The sequence below is a fragment of the Cetorhinus maximus genome, chromosome 8, assembly GCF_964194155.1.
Source record: "Cetorhinus maximus chromosome 8, sCetMax3.hap1.1, whole genome shotgun sequence".
Lineage (NCBI taxonomy): Eukaryota > Metazoa > Chordata > Chondrichthyes > Lamniformes > Cetorhinidae > Cetorhinus > Cetorhinus maximus.
Window position 1 is genome coordinate 92,815,962 of NC_135886.1, and position 14,704 is coordinate 92,830,665.

The window sequence follows — 14,704 nt, forward strand, 5'->3', positions numbered from 1 at the left end:
TAAAATACTAGAAGGATTTAAGATTGATAAGGAGGTATTAGATAGATTGTATATATTTAAAGTTGATAAAGCAGCAGGACCAGATGAGATGCATCCAAGGATACTGAAGGGAGTGAGTGTGGAAATTGCGGAGGCAGTAGCCATATTTTTCAGTCTTCCTTATACTTGGGTGGACTGAAGACTGGAGAGTTGCAAATGTTACATCCTTGTTCAAAAGAAGGGTATAAAGATAAGTCTAGCAAGCCAATCAGTTTAACTTTGGTGGTGGGGAATCTTCTAGAAACAATATTTCAGGACAAAATTAATAATCACGTGGACAAATGCAGGTTAATTAAGCCAGCACAGGTTTTTTTAAAGGGAAAATCATGTTTAACTAACTTGCTGGAGTTTTTAGAAGAGGTAACAGAGAGGTTGATAAGAGTAATGTTGTTGATATGACCTACATGGACTTCCAAAAGACATTTGTCACAGTGCCACACAACAGACTTGTGAGGAAAGTTATAGTTCATGGAATAAAAAGGATAGTAGAAACATGGCTGCAAAATTGACTGAGTGACATAGAACAGAGGAGTGGTTAATGGATGTTTTGGAGGAAGGCTTGTAGTGGAGTTCCCCAGGAGCCAGTGTTGGAACCCTTGCTCTTCCTGATTAAATTAATGACCTAGACCTTGGTATTTAGGGCACAATTTCAAAATTTGCAAGTGAGATGAAACTTGGAAGCATTGTGAACTGTGCGGAGAATAGTGTAGAACTTGAAAAGGACATGGACAAGTTGGTGGAAGGTGGTCAAGTAGCAGATGACTCCAGTGCGGGGAACTGTGAAGTGATTCATTTTTGTAGGAAGAACATGGAGAGACAATATAAAATAAAGGATACAACTCTGAAATGGGTTCAGGAGCAGAAGGACCTGGGTGTATATGTGCATAAGTCATTAAAGGTAGCAGGACAGGTTAAGAGAGTATTTAATAAAGTATACAGTACCTGAGGCTTTATTAATAAGAACATAGAGTACAAGAGCAAGGAGGTTATGTTGAATTTGTATAAGACACTAGTTCAGCCTCAGCTGGAGTATTGCGACCAGTTCTGGGTGCCGCAATTTAGGAAAGATGTGAGGGCCATCGAGAGAGTACAGAAAAGAGTCACAAGAAGGTTTCCAGGGATGAGGAGCTTCAGTTATGAAAAAAGATTGGAGAAGCTAGGACTGTTTTCCTTGGTGAAGAGAAGGCTGAAAGGAGATTTGATAGAGGTATTCAAAATCATGAGGGGTCAGGACAGAGTATAGATAGGGAGAAATTGTTGCCATTGATGGAAGGATCAAGAACCAGCAGGCACAAATTTAAGCTAGTTGACAAAAGAAAAGCAAAAGCGACATGAGGAGAAAGCATTTTCACGCAGCAAGTGGTTGGGGTCTAGAATGCATTGCCTGAGATTGTGGTGGAGGCAGGTTCAATCGAGACATTCAAAAGGGAATTAGACTGTTATCTGAAAGGGAAGAATGTTCATGGTTATGGGAAGAAAGCAGGGAAAAGATTCTAAGTGAATTGCTCCTTCGGAGATCTGATACAGATGTGATGGGCTGAATGGCTTTTTGTGCACTGCAGCAATTCTGTAAATGTCACCGTAGTGTCAGAAACTACATTATCATGGGCAGAATTTTGGCAAAGTAGAGCTATTAAAACAGAAGGTTGTGATTTTGGTGAGTTTTCTTGAATTTGGCATTTATCTTGCCTTGTAACAATTCAGTTCATTTTGTATGTCTAAGCATATAACAGCTTATTGTTATAAGCAGTTACTGCAATGGAAGCTTAATAACTGAGCTTTAGTGGTTTACTGACAAAAAACACGACATGCAGATGCACAGCTAATTAACTAGAAATGATCATTGAACTATTCAGCTGACATCTTATATTGCATTAGTATTTTCTCTAAACATAACCATTCCAGTTGGTCTAGTCATTTTTAATTTATATTTCTCCATTAATTCGGACATAATTTGTGTTTAAATATAGGTCACAGAGTATACTGCCAAAGCAGTTCAATGTGGGTTGAATTCTGATCGTGTTTGCCTCTCTGAGAAGGTGGGACCAATAAGAAACTCAGTAGGGGAATAAAAGTAGGTCAGAAAAAGAACTTGTGGCTGAAGATGAGTTTCAATTTGAAGAAAAAGTAGTCAATGGGATACAAATAGGAATGAAAGAGAACTTGACAATGAAGCTGCAACTTTGCAAATTAATAAGTATATAAAAATAAGTAATAATTAAAAAAAACAAATTAAAAAATTAAAATTAATAAGAAAGAGGCAAGTGTGGTATAAAAGGGAAGAGAAAGAGAAAAGTTGTCAAAACAGCTTGATCAGGGGCAAGAAGAATAATGACAGTAATGACAGATGTGTTTTAGAGGAACAGCTGAGAAGGGAACTGAAAGCCTGGATGATAACTCAGAACACTGTGATATCGTCAATCAAAATAGTTCTAATGGAGAAATAAACCATTGCTTCTCAAGCACACATGGTTAGTATGTAAGCATTAGTCATTAAACAGATATTCCAAACAAGTGGATTTGTATTGAGGAGCTCAATAAATACATTATGCTACTTTGTAACTTTTTTTGTTGAAAATATACTGCAGATTAATCCCAGAGAATATATATGTTTGCTAAAATGAATGTAGCTGACAGAGCTCTTTTTGTTAGATAAATGAATTAATACTGTGTAACTTGTGAAATGGAGCTACTCAGACCAGAAAAATCCCATGGGCCTGAATCTTCTGGTCGACTTGCGGGGGCGGGCCCCGCTTGCTAACGCGTAAAATGACGCGTCACCGTGTGTCATTCCGATCTTCAGTTCAACGGGTGTGCACCGAAGTCGGCTGCGCGCCTGCCGAACTGTCAAAGGCCTATTAAGGCCGTTAATAATCTAATTAAACTGGTTGTCTGGGCTGCCTGTCCAACTCTTAAGGTTGGTGGGCAGGTGGAGAGCCCAGGCGGCCTTCGCATTTATCATGAAACCTCATCCACGGGCAGGATGAGGTTTCAGGAAGGCTTTATAAATTGAATAAAAATTTTTAATAAAATTTATTGACATGTCCCAGCTCATGTGACGCTGTCACGTGAGAGAACACGTCTGAATTTTTTTTTTCTTAATTTCAATTCTTCATTATCAAACTAATCTCCCTGAGGCAGCTCTGTGCCTCAGGGAGATTTCTGCGCATGCGGGCCCCGACTCAACCTCCTACCCCTGCCCGCACAGGGAGCGCTCAGCGCTTCCGGGTGCGCATCATGCTGGCCCGCCCATGTAAAATGGCAGCATGCAGCCGATCGCGGGTGCCCATCGCCTGCACGCCCGCCTGTGCCCACTCCCGCCCAGCCCATCCAACAGGGAGAAAATTCTCCGCATGGTTGATTTCTGATCAGAGCTAAGTTACCTGATCTTTGTTTGGATTGGGATGGTATTATGACAATTGTTTCAGCACCTCTTAGTGTACAAGTTCATAGATAAAATATGGCCACTTGAGAAAGGTGTTGGAGGTGATTATAGAGTTATACTTCAGCTCTTTGTGGAAAAGGGAGAAAATAGGAAGAAATTAATATGATGAACGTTCCTTTCATTATCATCAGTTGGAACACTGAACATGCATCTCTGTTAGGCTGAAAGTTTTAGCAGCCGTTTTGATATAATATGTATCATAATTGGCTGTAAATTGAACATAGTTATTTGATATGGGATGGTGCTTCAATGCACTAGGATTACAAACTGCCAAGTTGCTTGTAAGTTTCAATGTGTGGTCAGCATCCAAACTCAGTTATACTTCTTGAAGGTGATGCAGAGTAGTCGCTGGTGTTTTTCCATAGGAAATGAAATCAGAGAGTGAGTCACTTCATGCTGTCCACACAGATGCTGAGGAGTTGCATTGGCAGGCCAAGGAATATATTGTCTGCCAAAACTGTCAAAAATGAGGTATTGACAAGGGGAGAAAAAAAATCATAAATATAGGGTAAGAAATTCAGTATAAATGTGAAAATAACAAAATCTCTCTTACTTTCTAAACATCTTTACTTTTTCTTGCACAGCTTAAGGACACCAAGTCAATCGACCAGAAGGCAACATTGATGCACTTTTTAGCAGAGATTACCGAAGAGAAATATCCAGAAATCCTGAAATTCACAGATGAAATTAGCCACATAGAAAGTGCAAGCAAAGGTATGTCTATGATCAGATGTGATGATATGATAATCAGGAGGGTGGGATTAGTTTTTTTTCAAAGGATTTTAAATTCTATTTTTATTTAAAGACTTTGATTCCTGCTCAATGGTGAGTCAAGTCCCTTTCCTTAAGGCCTACTCTGTTGACATGATTAAAGGTGGGCATCTCCATTTATTTTAATTTGAGCTATTCTTGAGCTGCCTGACTTGAGAAAGCCTTGCTATGCACTATGCCATCTGCATAAGTTTCTAGAAGCATGTTCTCCCATACACACATCAACTCCTGAGTCAGTCAGCCCGTGTGGTGTCTATTGTAATGGAAGAATTACTCTAAAATGTAGTTAACTTAGCTGCTGTGAAGCTCTCAGGAACAACTGTAAGATTCAGCAAGAAGCATTCAGAATCAGAACTGCACAAACATTTGAAACATGGATTCCTTTATTCTCCTTCAAGACTCGGTCTGCTTGTATAGGGGAACGGTAAGTGGACAAAATGCACAGTGCAGTTTTCAATACACAATGTCCCTCCCCTTTTGAGTGAACCAGAGGCATTATATTTCACTGGTTTGTTTCCAAAAGTGTAAACAATAAACTTAAACATAAAATGAACATTCAACTTCACCAGAAATACGATTACATATTCTAACTTTTGTATTAATTTCACAACGCACTCCATCATATAGAATGAGATGAAAAATTTTGTCACCAACTGAAAATAGTTCACTTCGTAACATAATCACGTAAGTATGGTGGACGTTTTCTCTTATGGATAGAATATTGTTTAACCTTGGGTGTAGTTTCATTTAACTCAAGTTCTTCATCTGAAACGTCGATGTCAGAATCTGGTTCAATTCTTACGAATGGTGTTTTCAGTGCTTTGAAGAATGATGCAATTTGTGCGATGATTTGCGAACCGTGCTTATCAGTGATCATTGGTCCTTTTGTGTTGGTCATAAATAGCTGGATGTCATCGGGAGTTGTTTGCTTTCCAACATGAGCATCAGATTTCATAAGCACATTATCTTCTGGCTTTAATGGTATAGTTCTAAATTTCAAGTTTTGCTCTGCATTTACTCTTATTCAATCCTTCTGTTCTCGATCACGTTTAGGTGCATGTTAATCATTAGATCTGCGGGGGTAGCTCAGGAAAAGGTGTGCACGTGGGATATGCAATGATGAGTGTAGCTGGAGGCTTACCAGTAGTTGAGTGAGGAGTTGCTCTGTAATTGTGAAGCGATACAGCCTTTATTTCGACAAATTGCTTTCAGCTATAGCTGTACATATCACTTTTTTCAATGTAAGCATAAATCTCTTGACTTCTCCATTTGCTTTTCACTAATAGGATGTGGATTTTCAATAGTTTGCAAATTTACTGAACTCATTGCTGTTGAATGAGGTCCACTCTCACTTCTCACTGTTTTGAGGGACCCCAAGCAAAGCTAAAATTTGGGCAGGCTTTGAGATGACTGCTTCCATTGAAGTACACATAACTACTTTTACAACTGGGAATCTGCTGTAGTTGAAAATCTGTGAAATCAACGCTAACTTCAATCCATGGTCCTCAAGGTAATTTAAACATCTTGAGATGATCACGAAGATTTGACATGGCAAACACTGATTGATTTTGTGCTCTACCATGCAGTCTGAGAACCATACCTTTTCCCTAAGGACTTGTTTAGTTTTGACAATTCCATGGCGAACATCATGTGCTATGATTGTGGAATGACAATGCAGTTATTATGTAACACGCTACCAGATATGGTTGCGATGGAGAGCTCATTTCAAACGTTGTGAAGACCTTGTAGTGTGCGAGCGATTTTGTTTGTAGATGCTCTCTTGATCACACCTTTCCCGTTTTGTGATTCCACAAAGTTGCAATACCTCATCTTGTTTTATTGCCACTTTGGTGGCAGCTAGTTTTAGCATCTTTGACACCGCATTTAGACTTACGTAGTTAAGATGTCTGGCAATTTTTTCTTCACAATGAGCAGGACTGACTGTCAGCAAAGGATGTCGTGAAGGATAGACTGCTGAGTTGAGCTTGCCTGGCTGATACTCAACACAGAATTTGTACTCTTGTAGTTTAAGTATCCAATGCTCTATTTGAATAGGTGGTTTGGTATGTGGACTGTTGGATAAGCTTACAAGTGGTCTATGATTGGTTATTACTTCAAACTCGCTTCTATATATGTAGAGATGAAAGTGTAACATACCCCATGTGATTGAGTGTGTTTCCCTCTCTGCTTGCAAATAACATTGCGATACAGGCATTAGCGATCTACTTGCCGTCAGAATGGGTTGCCTTCCTTATCTTTCTGCACAAGAACTGCACCTAAGTCAACCAGGCTTGCATCCATGTCTAGCTTGATGGCTTTCTAAGGGTTGAAATCGGTATATGTGCAACTTACTGACAGCTGTTGTTTGATCTGGCGCACAGTCTGTTTGTGTGATTTAGTCCACTCCAACTTGATCTCTTTTGTCAGATTGTTTAGGGGCCAGATAATGTAGTGAAGTCAGGAATGATGTGACTACAGCATGTGATAAGTCCTAGCAGATTCTGGCTTTACTGCACGTTGTGGAATCCACAGCATTTACAATGGCTTCAGCTTTGCGTGGATCAGGTGATACTCCACCTGAACACATGATCAAGGAATTTGATTCTGCTTTCATTGAACAAGCACTTGTCTTTCTTCAAGATAAGGTTACCTTCACTAAGATATTGTACGGGTACATGTAGGCATGCCTCGAGTTCACTTTTGGTGTGACCATAGATGAGAATGAGAACTGATGTTCAGCATGCCTTCAAGTCCTTGAGGTGCACGCTGAATCATATACTGAAGTGTCTCAGCTGCTGAATTGACTCCAAAGTTGAGCCTCTTGTATCGAAAGAGTCTGATGTGAGTGGGGAATATTGTAAGATACCTTGATTCTTCTGCAAGCTCAAATTGATGGTATCCTATATTGAGGTCAAGTTCATCAATGTTTAGCACCATTCACTTTATCTGTGATATCATCAGTTATTGGTGTCAAGTGCCTTTCTCATTCTATGGCTTGGTTTGGTGACTCCATATCAATGCAGATTTTAATCTGGTTTTCACTCTTGGGTTTCTTGACAACTTTTATGCATGAAACGCAAGGGGTAGGCACCCCCAACTTTCTCAATTATGTCAAGGTCAGGTTCACACTGAAGTTCCTTATCGGACTACTTTCTGGCATGAAATGGTATTCGTTGATGCGTAACTGGGAGCACATTAGGGTCTACATGCAATTTGCATGTGACAACTTTCAGTTTGCCAATACCAGAGAAGCAGCATACAATTTGAGAATGTTGTAATGTTCTTGGTATGCATAGGAATCATGTATGTGACTACAATCATATGCAGATCTGATGCTGTGTGAAAACTGAGAGGTGTTTCACATTCTCCAGATATGACACAGAATACAGCATTCGTTCCAGTGCCTTTGAATGAGCCTGGCATTTCAAGATCCCAAGAACTTTAGTGATTTGTCACTGTTGTGAGGGAAAATTTTCATATTCCCTGGTCTGCAGAGAATGGGGTAACCCTGAAGTTTGTTGAATGTCTTCTGTGACATTGACAGATGCTCCTGTATCCATGAGAACATTTACTTCTAAGCAGCCAGTGCACTGTGGCAGTTGCTGTGTCCGAAAGAGAGCACAGAAGTATATTCAGGGTCATCCTCTACTACATTAACTATGTGTCCTGACCCTTTTGCTATAGTATGCACACATGGCACTCTTCTGGTGGTATTGGTCTTAGTAGTTTTTTAAATTTTGCTGAAGAATGATAAACGCGAGCAAAGTGGTTGAGTTTTCCACAAGCTTTACACTGTTTGCCAGTAGCAGGACCTTCTGTCCAGTGTGGGTAAGCACTGCCACAGTGGAAGCATTCTTTGAACAATTCATAACTCTGTTAGTGAGACACTGGCGCATAACTTCCGGGCTCCGGGGCGTGGTAACTAGTGGGGGAGGGGGGTTACGACAAAGATGCACTGGGCAACCAGCCCCTCCCCATCCCCTCCCCATCCCCACCCTCGGAAGTCCCCAAGTAAGGTTTGCCTGGCATTTTTTAAAATTCATTCATGGGATGTGGGTATCGCTGGCTAGGCATATATCGCCCATCCCTAATTGCTCTTGAGAAGGTGATGGTGAGCTGCCTTCTTGAACCGCTGCAGTTCATGTGGTGTAGGTACATCCACAGTGCTGTTAGGGAGGGGGTTCCAGGATTTTGACCTAGCGACAGTGAAGGAACGGTGATATATTTCCAAGTCAGGATTCTGAGTGGCTTGGAGGGGAACTTCCAGGTGGCAGTGTTCCAAAGTGTCTGCTACCCTTGTCCTTCTAGATAGCAGTGGTCATGGGTTTGGAAGTTGTTGTCTAAGGAGGCTTGGTAATTTCCTGCATTTTGTAAATGGCACACACTGCTGCCACTGTGCGTTGGCGGTGGAGGGAGTGAATGTTTGTTGATATGGTGCCAATCAAGTGGGCTACTTTGAACTAGATGGTGTCAAACTTCTTGAGTGTGCACTCATCCAGGCAAGTGGGGAGCATTCCATCACACTTCTGACTTGTGCCTTCTAAATGGTGGACAGGTTTTGGGGAGTCAGGAGATGAATTACTCGCTGCAGGATTCCTAGCCTTTGATCTGCTCCCGTTGCCACAGTATTTATATGGTTAGTCCGGTTCAGTTTCAAACTTCCATTGGGAAATTGCCCTCGAATTGGAACCGTCTGAAAGTATGATTTAAATTGCAAACTGCAGATGGTTCCAACTGTCTTGTAGTTACCCAGGAAAAGTTAGAATTAAGACTGCTTGTAACCCCTGGGTGACTATAGTACTGACCACCCCCCACACCTCCTGCTGACTCCTCATGGACCTCTACTTGACACATCCACCCAACTCCCACTGACCTCCCAACCCCCACTGACCTCCCGACCCCTGGTGGAGATGTGGGTGGTCTGTGAGGGGGTTGGTTGGTCAGTAGTGGGGTTTGGTCGGGTGGTCAGTGGGGAGTGTCAAGCGGTTAGTCAGAGGTTCAGTTGGTCATGGCGGGTGGTCAAAGGGGTCCCATAGGGAGGTCGGGGATGTGAAGGGAGCCCATGGGAGGTTGGGGGAGTCAGTACTACATTTACCCAGGAGTTAGAAGAAGGTTTAGTTCTTCTAACTTTTCCTGGGTAACTATTACTGTAAGACAGTTGGAACTATCCATCGTTTGTGATTTAATTTGTACTTTCAGAAAAGATTCATTAAGGATCATTCAGAATCAGAACTGCACATGCTGTTAAACATGGATTCCTTTATCTTCCTTGTAGACTCCCTCTGCTGGTATATAGGTAAGGGAGCCTTAAGCAAATAAAACGCACAATACAATTTTCAATACACTAGAGTTGTCTTAGTTGCTCCTCCAGAACAGCCTTGAAAATGAGCTGCTACATCATGATGGTTCCCTATTTGGGGCACAATATGTGACAGCCTTTTTTAAATTGATATTTTTTTACATAGCTTTTGGGAAACATTATAGTAAAATATCTTCACCTTAAACTTTCCACTACCTTTAAAGAACAGATTTTGAGAAACCTCTTCTGCTTTAAGAATATAATTAGATAATGTAACCATGCTGCATTATCCCTCAGTGTCTTACCAAACAGATCATATAGATATTGTGAAAGACATTTCCAATGAAGTACACCTTTAGATTTTTAAAATTATATTTCCAATGTTAGCATTTTATAGTAGTATTTCATTTTTTCAATATTGCATACCTCCACTGTTTCGTTGGTTGCTTGAATGAAATTATGCAGTGCACATTATTGTTGAGACATTAATCCTACATCCTGCAACTCCGATTGATTCTCTGTTCAGTATTGAAAATGTCAGATTGACTTTCAAACGTGGCATCCATGTTCTGGTTGGCTTTGAATACTTTTTTTCTACATGATAAACTAGTTTCATGTAGGTAGATAAGGGAAGGCATGACCATTGACACTATATCCTTCCCGTCTGCCTAACATATATATATATATTTATATAAACCCCATTCTCTCCTTCCTGTGGAGCACCCCACCTCATTTTTCTGACTTGCATTGTGGTATCGTGCAGTATCTAACTGAAAAAAATCCCAGAATGTTTGTTTTTCTTTTAAAAAAGCTTCATGTTTTCCTTAAGTTGGTGAACGTGAGCCCCAATTTTAACCTAACCTGCCATTTCGGATTCAGGTCGATTGCCTATTTTACACCTGCCTAATTTTACACTCGATTCAGCAGAAATATACAGAGATTAAAACGCACTTCCTGCAAAATTGATTTTAAAAGGATATAGAGAAGAAATAGCCGAAGTACCATTGCGGATTTTTAATAATTCATTGGAAGAAGGTGTAGTGCCAGAGGACTGGTGGATAGCTGAAGTTTTTCCACTGTGGGGAAGAACAAAACTAAAGGCCATCAGTATAAGATAGTCACCAAGACAATACCCAATCTAAATTGAGGACTGAGCCAGCCTATAGAAGGAAGAACGTGAGCTAGGGACACATTGGCTCCTGAAACATAACCAACATATACATCAAAATACTATAGACCTTAGAAACCTGGAATGATAAAATAAAATGCTAGAGTTGCTCAACAGGTCAGACAGCATCTGTGGAGACAGAAACAGAGTAAATCTTGCAGTTTGATGGTCTTCTCTCCACAGATGCTGTCTGACCTGAGTATTTCCAGCATTTTTTTTTTGTTATTTATTATACATTGGTGTTCTGCACTTCTGAAAGAATCCAGTAATTGAGGTTAGTTTGGAGCAGCACAGAGTTCAGAAATGCTGGCTATGTCAAGGACATTTAGTATTCCAAAAGACCAGTTTCAGTGAATTAGCATGCAGATATGCAGTCCTTTTGGAATACTCAAGATGGCATCAAATCATTCATTACTTACTGACATTGCAACATCATTTGCTGGCAATCACTCATTCACCTCAAAATACCATTAAGCTGTTATATGGCAATCGAACTTGTTCAATATGTGATTTATTGTAGCTCATACGTAGTGCAACTGCAATAACAGCATTGCCATATGGGGTCTTCAGAGGACCAGGGACCTCAATGAAAATAATGAAAAATTGCATCCTTCATCGCAAAAGAGCTAGGTTATTTCAGTGCTAATTTTATCATTAAGTAAGTAAAGCAACTTTACTTGGACCTATTTTTCAGTATGGAAAAGTGCGCAAGAAGATTTTATTTTTGTTTTAACAAATTAAAACCTGGTCCTGCATTTTTCTGTGTTAGAAATTCTAGCACGTTATCTAGAAATTTGATGGAATATTTTTTGCCTTTTAAAAAATTAGCAAATGATACATACATCTGTTTACTAAGACAATAACAACTAAAGTGTTAATTAAATGGTTGCGGAGCAATATTATCTTCTGCTTTTATGGAGACAATTACAATAATGAATACTCATTTTCTCAAACAGCCTAATCAAAATTCAGTGAGTTATTTGTTCCTCTCCCTAGTTCATTGAACAATTCATCCCTAAGGAAATGGAAAATGCAAAACACTTCTGCATAGATGGATACTATATGTCATGGAATTTTCATTTGTATTTCTAATAAGGTCAAAGCTGTATGATCAGTGTGAATCCAGTACCATTTCTTCCCACTTCAGCCCCTGAATACTGCATTCTGAACAGGTATTAAAATGCATCATGTTCTATATTTAAAGTGTCAAGGAACCATTCTAAATAAGAATACAAGCATTTTTTCTAATAACCCCATATATTTTCTGCCATATCTCAGTGGAGAAGCTACACGTCAACTTGGACTCATTTGAAAATCAAGGATGTGCTTTACTTTAATCCATCTGAAGATCACTGTCACGATTTAGGATTCCTTGGCCAATTTCTTTCCACACGATTTGAAAAGAAGTTATTTTTAATACTTGGGTTTTAAAAGCAGGTTGTATTCTCAGAAAATTATCAATTAAGGACACCTAAGTAAAGAGTATCTAATTTACTAAATGAAAATCGTCAAATGACAGAAAGTCATTTGGAAGCATGTCTGAGTAATTGGATAATCTCTCTCAAGAACACAAGAAAGAGGAGAAGGATTGGACCATATGGGCCCTTCAAGCCTCCTCCACCACTCAAGAAGTTCATGGCTGATTTGATTGTGGCCTTAACTCCAATTTCCTGCCTTGCCCCCTTTCCTCTCCCCTGTAGATCCAAATTCTGTTTCTCACAGTGTAGAATAAGATGTAACATTGACAGCTAAAAGGAATGCTGGCTTTCACGTAAGATGCTCTTAAGACAAAGAGGTCCCAGAAAAAGCAGGCTCAAAAAGTTAACATTCAGAGGATTCAATCTTTTTAAGATGATCCACTGAGGTGGAGTTGTTCAGAGTACTCATTATTTTTATGTTATTACATGAGGACAGGTAATATTCTTGAAAATAAACCAATCCAGTCATAAATGTACATTAGCTGGAGAATGAAACAGTTTAATATAGTCCCTGGCTTATGCCATCATACAACTATAGATTGGGCAATGCAAGTCAATTCTCAAAAGTCAAATGTTCTGATTGTATAAGCAAGTGACAGCTTCTGTTAGTGACTATAAAGGTTTTACTTTAAATATGTTCACTTCTTCTTTTGATAAATTTATTTGAGTGTTTGAGGATGTCACAAATAGGTAAAAATAGTAGATGTCCTTTATTTGTATTTCCAAAAGGCGTTCAGTAAGGTGCCACGTAAAAGGTTAATACACAAGATAAGGGCTCATGGAATTGGAGATAATATATTTGCACTGACAGGAAGCAAAGAATAGGGATAAACTGGACATCTTCAACTTGCCAGGCTGCGATTAGTGGGGTGCTGCAAGAATCAGTGCTGGGGCCTCAGTTATTTAAAATCCATATTAATGACTTAGACAAAGAGACAGAGAGTAATGCATCTAAGTGTGCTGACAATATAGATCAAGATGGGAATGTAAGCTGTGAGGAGGAGACAATATACAGGGCATAGGTGAGACCACATCTGGAGTACTGTGTACAGTATTGCTCTCCTTTCCTAAGGAAGGATGTAAATGTATTGGAAGCAGTTTAGAGAAGATTTACTAGACTAACACCTGGAATGGGCGGGTTGCCTTTTGAGGAAAGGTTGGGCAGGCTAGGCTTGTATCCACTAGAGTTTAGAAGAGTAAGAGGTGACTTGATTGAAACATATAAGACCCTAAGGGATCTTGACAGGGTGATTGTTGAAGGGATGTTTCTTCTTGTGGGAGAACCTAGAAATATGCAAGATTACCCAGGGTGGACACTGAGAGGTTGTTTATCCTGGCTGGGGTATCTGGAACATGGGGGTACAGTTTCAGGATAATGGGCTGGTCATTTAGGTCAGAGATGAGAAGAAATTTCTTCACTCAAAGGGTTGTGATTCTTTGGAATTCTGTACCCCAGAGGGTTGTGGATGTTCCATCCTTAAATACATTTAATGCTGGGATAAACAGATTTTTGGTCTGTTAGGGAATCGAGGGATATGGGAGCAGCGTGAAAGTGGAATTGAGGCCAAAGATCAGCCATGATCGTATTGAATAGTGAAGCAGGCCTCTAGGGGCAGTATGGTCTTCCCTTGCTCCTATTTTTTATGTTCTTACTTCAGTAATCACACACATTCTCTGCCTTGTTTGAAGTTAAGATTATGAATTTTAAATGTTGTTTTCTCATATCATCTGAACCAATCAGCATTTTAAATCAGGCCTGTATTTTCTCCAGTAATAAGCAGTTTAGCTGTGTACAAATTTCTTCATAATTTGCTGCCCTAAACTTGGCCTCAACTGCATCTACTACCATTTTCAAGTTAGAGTAGCTAATACTGCACAAAGTGTTTATACTGTGTTCTCCCTATTAATCAATACAATATTAGATTTTGATTAACTTTGTTGATATTCTGTGCAGTGTAACTGGATGGGCTGCTGAGGTTTTTCTGACTTCTGCTTCAGGAAAACAAAACAGGAGCACATTCCAATTTGGGTTATTGGGCATGATAAGATAGCTGAAAAGATCAGTGGTTTTCATCAGGGTGCATATTTGAAGGACTGCTTTTGTATTGTTGCACATCAGCAAGGAGACAGAAAGCAGGAAACTATTGGCCAGATAGTCTAACAACTGTCATTGGGAAAATGCTAGAATGTATTATTGGGGAGGTAGTAGTAGGACACTTAGAAAATCATAATACAATTAAACAGACTCAACATGGTTTTGTGGATATAACAAACGGGGTGGATAAAGGGATACCAGTAGATGTAGTTTATTTGGATTTCCAAAAGGAATTCAATAAGGTACCGCAAAGGTTTACTACACAAGATGAGAGCTCATGGTTTTGAGGGTGATCTATTAGCATGGATAGAGAATTGGCTATATAACAGGAAACAGAGAGTTGGGAAAATGGGTCTTTGTTAGCTTGGCAAACTATAACTAGTGGAGTGCCACCAGGACCAATGCTGGG

The 14,704-nt window shown here is 39.8% G+C and overlaps 1 protein-coding gene across 7 annotated transcripts in view; it reads left to right on the forward strand.

Moving 5' to 3' along the window:
- The window catches only part of diaph2 (diaphanous-related formin 2), an 855,920-nt gene that overhangs the window by 508,932 nt on the left and 332,284 nt on the right, over nucleotides 1–14,704 (forward strand). For 5 of the 7 annotated variants that reach the window (XM_078547238.1, XM_078547236.1, XM_078547234.1 and 2 more), the window contains 2 exons: nucleotides 4,069–4,198; nucleotides 4,290–4,358. In XM_078547238.1, coding sequence (XP_078403364.1) covers nucleotides 4,069–4,198; nucleotides 4,290–4,358 — 199 coding nt within the window. The remainder of the gene's footprint in view (nucleotides 1–4,068; nucleotides 4,199–4,289; nucleotides 4,359–14,704) is intronic. The other 2 variants (XM_078547239.1, XM_078547240.1) reach the window with 1 other exon arrangement.